Here is a 14,860-nt window from a genome sequence, read left to right as displayed (position 1 = left end):
CTAGAGCACAGGCTCAGCAGTTGTGGCGCACGGGCTTATGTGCTCCACGGCACGTGGGATCTTCTTGGACCAGGGATCGAACCTGTGTCCCCTGCACTGGCAGGTGGATTCTTATCCACTGCGCCACCAGGGAAGTCCCCCCTGCCCCTGGGGTTTCTTTTACTTACTTGCCAGCTCAGCTATGCATTTTTAAAAGATATTCGTTACATGTGATCCATTATTTCTGGTGTGTGTAGCAGGATATCTAACCTGGCATATTCATAGATCTTGAAGTTCTCAAACTTCAAGAAAAAAATGAAACATATACTCACCTTCAAACAGAAATCTCTTATTATGTTTGATAGGCAATCAGAATGGCAGAATAAATTGCACAATGTATGCATCACCAAGGCCCCATCTTACCAGTGAAGGTGTCAAACCATATTAATTATAGGGCTCAATCTGAATGTACTCACTTTCTATCTCCAACAGACAAGAAATAAATACGCTTTTGCAAACAATACACTCCCACACTTCCCCCGAGATTCTGATATGGCCCCCATCCCTGAAGGTGGTTCCCCCACAGCTGAAAATCACTGGTTTATGATATCTCCAAAGAAGATTACAGTTTAAAGATGGAAATACTTTTAATAGTTTGGTATTCCTCCTCCCATCCCTCAACCACTCACAGATGTTGTACTTTCCTCTGGTATTCTGTGGGTTCTTTTCAATACGTTTATAAACTGCTCAGGTCTCCTGGTTAGGTGGCATCCAAGAGACCAACACTAGGCTCAAATCCAGTTTCTACCTGGCAGTGTGTGAGTCCCGCCACTGGAGCCAAATCCTATCAGCTGACATTTAACCTAGTCTTACCAATAGCAGTTTACTAGGGACTTCCAATACCCACATTACACACCTGCTCGTGGTGTGAATTGGGGTCTACTTTTCTCTACTACTGACTATGAATTTCAAGGGTCGTGGCAAAGATTGTGTCAGTGATTTGGGCCAACTGTTTACAAGGAGGGAAAGCCCTAATTCTTGTTAAGCAAACTTGGTGTCTGATTTATTCAACTTGTCAAATTTATGCACTACATAGAAAGCCTTTAAAAACTCATTAAAGTCAATGCTTCCATCTTTGTTTAAGTCCATCCTTTCGGCGAGCTCATCTAACTGGGAATCATCAATACAGACACTGTAGTGACTTTTGAAAAGTTTCCATATGCTACGAAATTCTTCCATGGAGATCAGGCCTAAAAGAATATAGGAGAAGGTCATGAGTGTTCATTTTAAGACCCACCTTAGAGAGGGGTGGGGAAAGCCATACTGACTGAATAGTCCCTATTAGCAGCTCACTAACATGCCTGACCATCGAGACACTGAAGGAAATGGAAAAGTAAGATTGTAAGTATGAGAAACAATATGTCACTTTCAACTACCAAGTGATCCTGAGATTATTCTAAAGCTGGAATGAGTGAACAGTGGAGGAATGGGGCGGGGGAGATTGTAGGTGTGGTACTATATGTAGTATAGAAATTACAAGATCTAAAATCTAAGGGAGAGGGACATGGAAGGAGGGCAGAGAGGAGAGCTACATCAAAGCAGAGGGAGAATTAACCCTGGGACTCAAAAAGAGGATTGCAAACAGTGGCTCTGCCATTTTCTATAGGCAGTAATTTGCTTTTGTGTTTTGATTATTGATTTTTTGGTATTCAATGGTCTCTGCAGTTGGGGATTATCTGATGATTTTAAGTTTGAAAATAAATAATTGCGCATCAAAGCTAAGCAGAAAATGAGTTCTTAGTCCCCAAAACAGAATCAGAACTCTAGGAATGATTTTTATTGCCAGGAATAACTATAATTTTTAAATGGACAGTGAATTATCTTTTCATCTGTGCTGGTGATTTATAAAAGGAGCTACTCTTGTCTGACTAATGGATACATAAGCCTATACCATATGGACTCGAATAGAGTCTGTGGCCAAACTAAAAAAAAAACAATAATATTAAACATGAGTTTATCCCTACCCCCCACCCCTGAGTTAAATCAAGTTTGGATGAAGAACGCAATAGATGAAAACAGAATTCTGGTTTAAAAGAAACAGACTAGCCTTTGCTTTCTATTGCTACTGAACCAATCAAAGTGAACCTACCTGAGTGATCAGAGTCAATGACATTAAAGATGATTTGCAGGTCAGATCGGTATCTGTACACTGTTTCAATCAGAGTAGGCTGAACCTAAAATAAAGACTAAGTGTTAAGACATATAGAATTTATAACAGATCAATTTTAGTAAAAGTAACAAACTCACACATGGTCAACAATTCGAAGTATGTGATTCAGATAGAAATTTGAGAAGGCAGGCCTTCCTTGGAGGCCCAATCCTCTTGAATCAGATAAAAGACCATGCTCTTGTGTTCTGTAGCGCCTGCAGTCTCTGTTCCTTAGGGGATGGGCCAAAGCGAATCTGTATGCCAGGCTCTGCACTGACAGCTTCTATGGATTATTTCATTCAGTCCTCAACAATAGCCCCAAGGAACAGAACTATTATTATGCCCATTTTACAGACTGGAAGACAGAAAGGTAAAGTAAGTTTCTCAAGGTTCACACAGCTGGTAAGTGGGATTTGAATCTTCGCCTGAAGCCAAGGCCTGGGAGCTTAGCCACCATGGTAAACTGTCTCTCAAGTGAAGCCAAAAGCCTCCTTTCTGTGGATATTTTAGTTTCCCACGTGCAGTTTTACTTCCCTTTTCCTGCTCAACTTCTCAACTCTCCTGCAAACAGTCACCCCAGTCCTAGTTCCCATCAGCTCACTTTCAGCCCAATATTATAACTAATTGCTGATGAGTTGTTAACTAATAAGTACTGGGGGTCTGACAACTCTCCCTGGGGTATACCCATTTTAATAAGAAATTCTAAATTTTAAAATTCTTTAAGGTATAAGATGTCATATCAGTAAGTCTATACTTACTGACAGTTAATAGGAGTATGTTGAGTATTTTAAAGAGTATTATATGAAAGAATAGATGTCATATATGCCCTTCTGCTGGACAGCACTTAAGAGAAGAATCACATATTTGACACAGATTTGCTTGCAGAAGACTTTTCTTCTTTTTTCGTTTTGCCTATCCTTAGAACGCACAAACTTCCTGAACAGATCACAATGTATCTGGAAGATCCCCCTTGGGTCTTTCCTAAGCGTGCCATGCCCACCCATTAGACGATTCCACTCCCAACTTCTCAAAGAACTAAGGAACTCTTATAAGTCGTCCAAAGGCAGTTTGACGCCAGCCAGGTTTTAGCCGGGGGCTGTGTTTCACTTACCTCTTTCACAGGTTTCTGAATGTGGATATCCTGGAAGCTGGACATGTAGTCAATATTTCCATCTTTGTCTGTGGTTACCAGATGTGAACTCAGGGATCTCCATGGCAAGTTCAGCCCCAAAACGTTCTCCATGGCAAAAGCCCACTGGCCCAAAGAAAGTTTTCCTAACAACAACAGCAACAAAGCCCATATAATTGGTTGATAATTTGATTAAAAATGCAACCTCATCAATGGAGCAAGCAGACAGCCTCGGTTTTGAGGCCTGGGTGCCTCTGCTCCTCTTTATGATGTGTCCTACCAGACGCCCCGACTCTGAGGGAGGAATAACCTTTGGGGTTCCGCAGATCTTTCCCTTACTGTTATGGGTAAGCAATCAGAATCTGGGCATACTAGATTTTTTCCCCTTTTTCTTATTAACAAAGTAAGGTATGTTTATAATAGAAGATTTGAAAACACAAAAGGATATAAAGGATAAAAGATTACTTTTATTTTGAACATTTGGGCATATTGTTCATGTCTCATTTTCCCAGGTAATATGCTTTCATCTCCTAAAATTATATGTAGTTTTTTGAAATAAAAATACCTTTATTTTTTCTGATTATTAAAGATATGTTCATGTTTTTCCATGTATATAAACATGTATATATAAATGTATATATATTTTATCTTTCTTAAAGCCAAATATACTTTATACCATATGTTTTACATATGTGTATTACATATGGCAACACACACACATAACAAACATATATATTCTAACCTGATTTTTTACTTATAATAAATCATGGACATGCATCTATGTTAATAAACATAGATCTACATCATTTTTTTAATGGCTGTGAAACTATTCCATTATTTTCTTAGGATCATTCCTAGAAGTGGAATTGCTGGATCAAAGGGTATGTACATTTTTAAGGCTTTTGATATATATTGCCAAACTGCTTTCAAGAAAGAGTAGCCAGGGGGCTTCCCTGGTGGCGCAGTGGTTAAGAATCCGCCTGCCAATGGAGGGGACACGGGTTCGAGCCCTGGTCCGGGAAGATCCCACATGCCATGGAGCAACTAAGCCGGTGCACCACAACTACTGAGCCTGCACTCTGGAGTCCACGTGCCGAGGGAGGCCCGCATACCACAAAAAAAAAAAAAAAAAAAAAAAAAGAGTAGCCAGGGACTTCCCTGGTGGCGCAGTGATTAAGAATCCGCCTGTCAATGCAGGGGACATGGGTTCGTACTGAGCCTGCACTCTGGAGTCCACGTGCCACAACTACTGAGCCCGCGTGCCACAACTACTGAAGCCCGCGCACCTAGACCCTGTGCTCCACAACAAGAGAAGCCACTGCAATGAGAAGCCCGCTCACCACAACAAAGAGTAGCCCCCGCTCGACGCAACTAAAGAAAGCCCGCATGCAGCAACGAAGACCTAATGCAGCCATAAATAAATAAATACACAAACAAACAAACAAATAAATAAATTTATTAAAAAGCAAAAAAGAGAAAGAAAGAGATGCCGTGGAGCAACTAAGCCCGTGCGCCACAACTACTGAGGCTGTGCTCCAGAGCCCACGAGCCACAACTACTGAGCCTGCGTGCCACAACTACTGAAGCCCGTGCACCTAGACCCCACGCTCCACAACAAGAGAAGCCACCACAATGGGAAGCCCACGCACTGCCAGGAAGAGTAGCCCCTGCTTGCCACAACTAGAGAAAGCTTGCACGCAGCAACGAAGACCCAACACAGCCAAAAATAAATTAATTTAAAAAAAAAAAAAGAGTAGCCATTTTACACTCCCACCAAGACGATTCCCCACACACTTACCTGCAAAGACATAATTCTTTTTTTTAAAATTGAAGTTTAATGCATACAGAAAAGTTCACAAAACAAATACAGAACTCAGTGAATTATCACAAAGGAGTTTCTTATGCAACCACCACCAAGGACAAGAAATAGAACATTGCCAATATCCAAAAGCCCCCTCTGTGGCTCCTCATAATTACTATCACCTCCCACCTTCCCAAGGAGAGTCACTATATTGATTTCTAACACTATAGTTTACTTTTTGCCTTTTTTGATCTGTATATAAACAGAATCATAAAGTAAATATTTTGGGAGGAATCTTACTTCCTTTGCTCAACACTAAGTTCAAGAGATTCAGCCATGTTGTTCCATTTAGTTGTAGTGTCTTCATTTTCATTGATGTATAGTATTCCACATATTCAAAATTTATATACCCATTCTATTGTTGGTGGACATTGGATTATCTACAGTTTGGTGCTATTACAAACAGTGCTGCTAAGAACATTCTGTACATGCCCCTTTGGTGCATTAAACCTATAGCTCAATTTGGGGAGAATTTATATCTTGACAACTTTGGCCCTTGAACATAGTAATACCCACCCATGTATTTCAATTCTTTTTTATTTCTTTTAATAATATTTTAGAAATCTCACACATCAATCATTTGGTTTCCTTCTTGGTACTTGATTATCTATTGTGAATGGTATCTTTTAAGATTTTCATTATCTAAAAGTTAACGGTTGCCTATACCAGTTATCAATTTACTTCCACCCACTTAAAAATCTACCTTTCTTTGCCTTGTTTTGTGATATTGGAGCTGAACCCTGTAAATATTTCTCCTTTGGTAGCTGGCATAATGTTAGGCTTTACCAGCAGAGGGTGCAGGAAGAATGCTCTAAGACATAGCAGAAGAAACAGTTCTGGTGTACTTTGCTTCTTGCTTCTACAGCGTAGCATGGCTGCTAGAGGTGTGTGGGAAATGCAGTGGCACCCACTCTCTAGTGAATTTAATGGACACCACAGTGGGTGGTTCCCTTGCCAGCAGTGTGTGGGAGACACAGTGGTGCATAGCCCAAAGAGAGTTTTGATGGCACCACAGTGGGTGGCTCCATTCTCTTCCTAGCCCACTAGCTACAGACCAACTCTGACCTGAGACACCTCAGTGAACTTTCACCCCATCCAGCGGGCCAAAGTGACACCCTCTCCAATGAGGTCTGAATCTTAGCCTTGGTTGGAAGTAGGGGACTCTTCCAAGTTTGTTCCTTCCTTGGATACTCTCTCAGCCTTAGAGACAGTAGTTGTTCCCTACACTTTCTGTTCTTGTATTCTTTAGAGTTCTCTTTTATTCCTATTAGTAATTAATCACCTTTTACTAGTTTATAATTCTTTATATTGTTTCTTTGTTCAAATTACTCATGTGGTTTCTGTCTCCTGAATAGATTCTGACTGATACACTAGTATATGGAAGTGCAATCAATTTCTGTTTATTGACCTTGAGGTTCTACAACTTGCTAAATTCACTTATTAATTCTAACAGTTTTTCTGTGGATTTATTTGGCATGTTGTCTATGCATACTGACATTTTATTTCTTCTTTCTAAGCCTTATCATTTTATGTAACTTGCCTTATTGTACTGGCTAGCATCCCTAGTACAAAGTTGAACAGAGTCTTGAGAGGGGGCCTCTGTATTAGTTTCCTACTGCTGTTCTAACAAATTACCATAGAGTTAGTGGCTTAAAATAACACTTATTTATTCTCTTACAGTTCTGGAGGTTAGAAGTACAAAATCAGTTTCACTGGGCCAAAGTCAAGTGTCAGCACGGCTGGTTCCTTCTGGAGGCTCTGAAGGGAGAATCTCTTTCCTTGCCTTTTTCAGCTTCTAATGGTTGCCTATATTCCTTGGCTTGGGGCACCTTCCTCCCTTTTCAAAGTGCATTATTTCAATATCTGCTTCCATCATCACATCACATTCTCCTCTGATTCTGACTCTTCCTATGTCCCTCTTATAAAGACCACTGTGATTACACCAGATCCACCTAGATAATGCAGGATAATCTCCTCAGGTCAAGATCTTTAACTTAATCACATCTGCAAAGTCCCTTTTGCCAAATAAGGTAACAGTCACAGATTCTGGGGATTAGAATGTGGATATATTATGGGAAGGGGCATTATTCAGCCTGCTACAGCATCCTTCCCTCATTCCCAAACTTAGAAGGAAAGGTTTCAACATGTCTCCATTAAGTATGCTATTTTCTATAGGCTTTGGTAGAGATCCTTGATGAGATTAAGGAAGTTTACTTCCACTTTTAGTTTTCTAAATGTTTTTTAAACCCATGAAACCAGGACGAAATACATGAAACAATTTTTTTCTTGAGAGAATTATATTACTTCTTTAAGTTTTGTTAAGTGGTGAATTACACTGATTGATTTTCAAATGCTAAAACAACCTAGAAATCCTAGTGTTCCTAGAATAAACTATACTCTGTTGTGATACACTAACCTTTTGCTATTATTTCATCCAGGACTTTTTTCATCTAAATGTATGAGTGATATTAGCTTTTAATTTTCCTTTTCCATAATGTTCTTGTTAGGTTTTGGTATCAAGGTTATGCTGACCTCCTAAAATCATCTTCAAAGTGTTCCCTTGAGAATTCCCTGGCGGTCCAGTGATTAGGACTCTGCGCTTTCACTGCCAAGGGCACGGGTTCGATCCCTGGTCTGGGAACCCTCAAGCCATGTGGTGCAGCCAAAAAAAAAAAAGAAAGTGTTCCCTCTATTTCTATTCTCTGGAAGAGTTTCTGTAACACTGGTTTCATTTCTTTCTTACAATATTAAATATGCATACTGTAATGGCTAATGAAGCTATATGAGCTCAGAGCTTTCTATGTGGAAAGTTTCAAAATTTCAGATACAATTTCTTTAATAGTTATAGGATTGTTCAGATTTTCTATTTCTTTTTGTGTCAGTTTTTATAAGTGTGTGTGTACATATATATTTTAAGAATGTGTCCATTTAATCTAAAGTTTCCATTTATTAGCATAAGAAGTTCCATAATATATCTTATGATATTTTTAATATCTGTAAAGTCTGTAGTAATGTCCCCCCTTTCAATTCTGGCATCAGTTATTTGGTCTCTCTTCCTTTCTCTCCTTATGAGGGTTATATCAACATTTTCTTCAAAGAACCACTTTTTGTTACTTTGCTGATCACAGTTTCATCTTTTAAAATATATACAATGAAGGATATCAATGCCTCTCTAATTTGCATCCCATAAGTTCTGATATGTTGTATTTTCATTACTCAATTTCAGCATTCTAATTTCCACTGTGATTTCTTCTTTGATCCAAGGGTTATTTAGAAGTGTATTTCTCATTTCCAAGCCCAAGGGGATTTTCTAGCTACCATATGTAACTGAGTTGTAGCTCAATTCACTATGTCAGAGAATTTATTCTATATGTTTCCAAAACAAAATTTGTTGAGATTTACTTTATGTTCCATTTAATGGTCAATTTTTGTAAATGTTCCATTTGTGCTTGACAGCAATGTATATTCTGCAATGTTGGATGCAGAGTTCTATATATTCAATATGTCTTTTAAGGAAAGTTTGCTAATCTTTTTGTCTGTTTATACTTTCGGTTCCTGTGAGAGAGGAGTGTTAACATCTCCCACTATGATGGTAGGTTTTTCTACTTCTACTTGTTCAGTGCAGTTTTGTTTTACATATTTTTGAAGGAGGCTGTATTAATAGGTGCATACACATTTAGAATGGATTTAGTTGGAAAACTGAATATTTTATCATAAAGTGTCCCTTTATTTTTCTAGTAATGTATTTCTCCTTGAAGTCTACTTTGTCTGATATTAATACAGCTGTTCCCACTTTGTTTTTGTTAGTGTTTTCATGTTGTATCTTTTCGTAAATTTTAATTTCAATGTTTTGTACAGATTTTCCGACTTATAATGCAGTTACATCCCAATAAACCTATCATAAGTTTAAGATATTGTGAGTAAAAAATGCATTTAATATTTACATCTAACCTACATCTAACCTACTGAACAGCATAGCTTAGCCTAGCCTACCTTAAATGTGCTCAGAACACTTACATTAGCCTATAGTTGGGCAAAATCATCTAACACAAAACCTATTTTATAGTAAACTGTTGAATATCTCATGTAATTTATTGAATACTGTACTGAAAGTGAAAAACAGAAAATACATTTAATTCAATTAAACTAACGAACATAACATCTTAGCTTAGCCTAGCATACCTTAAATGTGCTCAGAACACTTACATTAGCCTATAGTTGGGCAAAATCATCTAACACAAAACCTATTTTATAGTAAACTGTTGAATATCTCATGTAATTTATTGAATACTGTACTGAAAGTGAAAAACAGAATGGCTGTATGGGTATGGAATGGTTGTAAGTGTATTGGTTGTTTACCCTTGTGATCTTGTGGCTGACTGGGAACTGTGGCTCAATGCTACTACCCAGCATCATGAGAGAGCACTGTACCACATATTGCTAGCCTGGGAAAAGATCAAAATTCAAAATTCGAAGTATAGTTTCTACTCAATGCATATGGCTTTCACACCATTTTAAAGTTGAAAAATTGTAAGTCAAACCATCATAAATTGGGGACCACCTGTATATATGACCCTACTGTCTACTGGCTTCTGTTGCAACTGTTGAGAAGTCTGACGTCACTCTAATTGTTGTCTCTGTAGCACCGTGTGTTTCCTCTGCTTGCTTTAAAGATTTTCTCTTCTCTGTTGATGCTCTGCAGTTTCACCACAGGTGTGTGTAGGTGTGAATTTAATTTTATTCACCCTATTTGAGAATCACTGCTCCTCTTTACCTGTGAATTTGAGTCTTTCAACAATTCTGGAAAAGTCTCAGCCATTATCATGTCAAATATATTCTCTCTTACATTCTCTCCTCCGGGGACCCTGATTAGATGTATGTTACACATTTGATTCTTAATCTTTCTAATTCTTTTTTAAGCAATGTCTAATCTTCTCACTATGTTTTCTTAATGAGTTTTTATATCTATATAAAATAAAAATGGTTCTTCTTTAAATCATTTTCAAATGCATATTTGTGATTCCATCTTTCATTTCTTTAAACATTTTCTTTCTCAGTAATTTTTTATTTTGTATTTGATAATTCCAATATATAATGTCCTTGGGAAACTAATCTGTTGCTTTTTGTTTCTGCTGACTCTCCCTCATGGTAGCTTGTCCCCTTGTTTGTTTGGTGATCTTCAGTTGTGACCTCATATTAGTTGATCTTAATCTCTGGATATACTAGTGGCCCAAATTTGGGATGCTTCCCATGAAGATGGATTTGCATTTGCTTGCCAGGAGTTGGGGGCACTACAGACCTAGGACTACTTTAGTCACTTTGAGGATCTAGGCTTAATGTTGTAAGTCTCAAATTCAGCTTATCCATCCCTCTACTACCCTATGGTTTAGTCTCAGGATTGACTGCTACACCAATATTAGTATTTGCCCCCAGGACAATCTAGCCTTTTTTGCTTGCTTGCTGCTCCATGTTCCAACTTGTGGTTTTAAAAATCCTTTAATGGGGAGAGGAAATGCAGCCTAGAGATTTATCTTAATTACTGTGAGGCTGGTAAATGCATTAAAATTCTGTATCCTCTAGAATCTAGCTGTTTCTTAACAGGAGGACCTTCCAGAGTGTCTAGTCAAACATACTACCAGAAGAGAAGTCTAATTCTGGGTTGTTGTTGTTTTTTTAAGTTGAAAGAAGCTTACTGAAAAGGAGGAATATGCTTTTGTCCAAGCATATAATGGACTATATTTCATTTTTATCTCTATCATTCCTTGCTGGTAAAAGTAGAAAACTGAAATCTTAAGGAAACAAAGAAAATGAAAACTAATTTGTATGTAACCTGGTATGTTACAAAATGGTAAGCATTACATAATTTTTTTACCTGATTTACTGTGGTCTTGACATTGGAAAACACGAATGAGGTCAGTTTTTTGTGAAATCATTCTCTCTTTTAACATCCTGATGGCACTACTTTCAAAAGCATTCACCCTATGTTAAGAAAATAATTATTAGGTGAAAATTACATAAGTCATCCTGTTCTGTTTCATTTTAATATGATTTGTTGCCACTCACCAGTTCCTACATTAAATGAACTGTCTAACTTAACAAATAACATATTACTAGGTGGTGAATATGTTTATATGTATGTGTGTGTGAAATTTTAAAAGGATTATCACTGGTATTTTCTTTTTGATTTCAAAGATTCACATGAACAATTAGTGTATGAGAATATCCAAGACAAGAAGGAAAACAAAGAGGGACTTGCTATAGCAGATGTTGAAATTTACCTTAAAGTTACTTAAACAAAACAGCAGGTATTGACACAAGAGAAGACAGATACATACATGAATAGAATAGAATTTTCATAAATATAGTGAACTATAATATATATGGGAACAATATATATGACAAAGGAGGTATTAAAATTCAGTAGAAAAGGACGATTTAAAAAAATAGTGCTAGCACAATTAATGTCTGGATGTTAAACTTCTACCTCAGACCATTTACAAAAATAAATTCAAAATAAAGGAGGAACAGAGGAACAAAGTAGTCATGAGTCACCCCAAAAAAGCAAAATGGCAGATGTAAATCCAACCATATCAATAATAACATCGTATTTGAATGGATTAAATAAATAAAAAAGCAGAGATTGTGAGACTGAATTAAAAAAACAAGATCCAACTATATGTTGTCTACAGGAGACACACTTTAGTTTCAAAGATACAAAGAGTTTGAAAGGAAAAAGTATACCATGCAAGCAGCAACCAGAAGAGAGTTAGAGTGGGCATACTAATAGTAGACAAAATAGACTTTAAGACAAAAGCTATTACTAGAGAAAAAGAGGGATATTTTAGAATGATAAAAGAACCAGGGCTTCCCTGGTGGCACAGTGGTTGAGAGTCTGCCTGCCAATGCAGGGGACACAGGTTCGTGACCCGGTCCGGGAGGATCCCACATGCCGCGGAGTGGCTGGGCCCGTGAGCCATGGCTGCTGAGCCTGCGTGTCCGGAGCCTGTGCCCCACAACGGGAGAGGCCACAATGGTGAGAGGCTGGCGTATGGCAAAAGAAAAAACAAACAAACAAACAAACAAACAAAAAAAACCAATCAGTCAAGAAGATGAAATAATTATAAAACATATATGAAACTAACAACAGAGCCCAAAGCTACATGAAACAAAAACTGACAGAATTGAGGGAGCAAATAGACAATTCAACAATAATAGTTGGGGACTTCAGTACTCTACTTTCAATAATAGATAGAACAACTGGGCAGAAAATCAAAAAGGATATAAAAGACTTGAACAGCACTATAAACCAATTGGACCTAACAGATTTCTATAAAACACTCCACCCAACATCAGCAGAATATATATTCTTCTAAAGCGTATATGGAATATTCTCCACAATAGACCCCATGTTAGGCCATAACATAAGTCTCAATAGATTTAAAATGATTAAAACCATACAAAGTATCTTTCCTGACTACAAATAAATAAATAAATTAGAGATTAATAACAAACAAATTGGGAAAAGTAACATGTAAGGAAATTAAGCAATACAATCCTAAATAACCAATGGGTCAAAGAAGAAATCACAACAGAAATAGAAAATACTTTAAGATGAATGAAACTGTAAATACAACATGCCAAAACACATGAGATGCAATTAAAGCAGTGCTTAGAGGAAAATATATATCCATAAATACCTATATTAAAAAAGAAAGATATGAAATCAATAGCATAATGTCTATCCTCAAAAGCTAGGAAAAAAAAGATTAAACTGGGCTTCCCTGGTGGCGCAGTGGTTGGGAATCTGCCTGCCAATGCAGGGGACACGGGTTCAAGCCCTGGTCTGGGAAGATCCCACATGCCGCGGAAAACTAAGCCCGTGAGCCACAACTACTGAGCCTGTGCGTCTGGAGCCTGTGCTCCGCATCAAGAGAGGCCGCGATAGTGAGAGGCCTGCGCACCGCGATGAAGAGTGGCCCCCGCTCACCGCAACTGGAGAAAGCCCTCGCACAGAAACGAAGACCCAGCACAGCCAAAAATAAATAAATAACTTTATATTTTAAAAAAAGATTAAACTAAAATCCAAAGCAAATACATGGATGGAAATAATAAAGAACAGAGGAGAAATACATGAAATAGAGAAATAAAAAAACAATAGAGAAAATCAACAAAACCAAAAATTGGTTCTTTGAAAAGATCAATAAAATTGACAAACTTTTAGCTAGACTGGCTAAGGAAAAAAAAAAAGACCCAAATTTCTAAAATTAAATGACTTTAGAAAGAGGGGTCATCACATCTTACCTTACAGAAATAAGAGGTATAAGGGAATACTATGAACAATTGTACACCAACAACTTAGATAACGGACAAATTCCTATAAAGATACAAATTACCAAAATTGGCTAGGAAGAAATAGAAAACTGAACATACCTGGAACAAGGAACAAGATTGAATAAGTAATCAAACAACTTCTCACAAAGAAAAGCTGAGGGCCAGATGGCTTCACTGGTGAATTCTACCAAACATTTAAAGAAGAATTAATACCAATCATTCACAAACTCTTCCAAAAAATAGAAAACGTGGGAATACTACCCATCTTATTATATAAAGCCAGTATTACCATGATACCAAAACCAAAGATCACAATAAAACTACAGACCAATAACTCTTATGAATATAGATGGAAAATCCTCAACAAAACACTAGCAAACTGCATCTAGCAATATATAAAAAGGATCATATACCGTTAACAAGTGGGATGTATCCCAAGAATGCAAGGTGTGTTTAACATCTGAAATTAATCAATGTAACACATCATATTAATAGAATAAAGGACAAAAATCCACATGATGATCTCAGTACATTCAGAAAAGTATTTGACAAAATCCAACACTCTTCATGATAAAAACAGTCAACAAACTAGGCATGGAAGGGAACATCCTCAACCTGAAAAGAGGCATCTACAAAAAACACATAGCTAATATACTTAATGCTGAAAGACTGAATATGTCCCTCTTAAGATCAGGAAGAAGACAAGGGTATCTGCTCTCACCACTTCTATTCAATATTGGTTTGGAGGTTCTAGCCAGGCAGTTAAGCAAGAAAAGGAAGTAAAAGGCATCCAGATTGGAAAGGAAGAAGTAAAACTATCCGCACTCACAGATAATACGATCTTGTATATAGAAAATCCCATAGATTCCACTAAAAACTATTAGAACTTTGTACAGCAACTATACTTCAATTAAAAAGATAAATTAAAAAAAACTATTAGAACTAATAAAGAAGTTCATTAAGACTGCACAACATACAAAAATCAACTGTATTTCTAAACACTATAAATGAATAATCCAAAAATATAATTAAGAAAACAATCCCAGCTCTCACTCCCTCTTGTAAGGACACCAGAATCACAACTAGCTGCTGGACAGTCATCGACAAGAAGACACTGGAACTCACCAAAAAAGATACCCCACATCCAAAGACAAAGGAGAAGCCACAATGAGACGGTAGGAGGGGTGCAATCACAGTAAAATCAAATCCCATAACTGCTGAGTGGGTGACTCACAAACTGGAGAACACTTATACCACAGAAGTCCACCCTGGAGTGAAGGTCCTGAGCCCCACGTCAGGCTTCCCAACCTGGGGGTCCAGCAACGGGAGGAGGAATTCCTAGAGAATCAGA

At 37.6% G+C, this 14,860-nt stretch overlaps 1 protein-coding gene across 1 annotated transcript in view; it reads right to left on the bottom strand.

The window, feature by feature from the left end:
* Positions 1-657: 657 nt before the first annotated feature.
* The window catches only part of PPEF1 (protein phosphatase with EF-hand domain 1), a 132,402-nt gene continuing 118,199 nt past the window's right edge, over positions 658-14,860 (bottom strand). The window contains exons 15-18 of the mRNA XM_028482558.1: positions 11,051-11,157; positions 3,300-3,463; positions 2,129-2,213; positions 658-1,229 (exon numbers count right to left, since the gene is read on the bottom strand). Of these exons, the coding sequence (XP_028338359.1) occupies positions 1,021-1,229; positions 2,129-2,213; positions 3,300-3,463; positions 11,051-11,157 (565 nt within the window). The 3' untranslated portion in view covers positions 658-1,020. The remainder of the gene's footprint in view (positions 1,230-2,128; positions 2,214-3,299; positions 3,464-11,050; positions 11,158-14,860) is intronic.

Source organism: Physeter macrocephalus, chromosome 21 (assembly GCF_002837175.3).
Source record: "Physeter macrocephalus isolate SW-GA chromosome 21, ASM283717v5, whole genome shotgun sequence".
Classification (NCBI taxonomy): domain Eukaryota; kingdom Metazoa; phylum Chordata; class Mammalia; order Artiodactyla; family Physeteridae; genus Physeter; species Physeter macrocephalus.
Note: the sequence above shows the minus strand (reverse complement) of the source record. Positions and strands in the feature narration are given on the sequence as shown.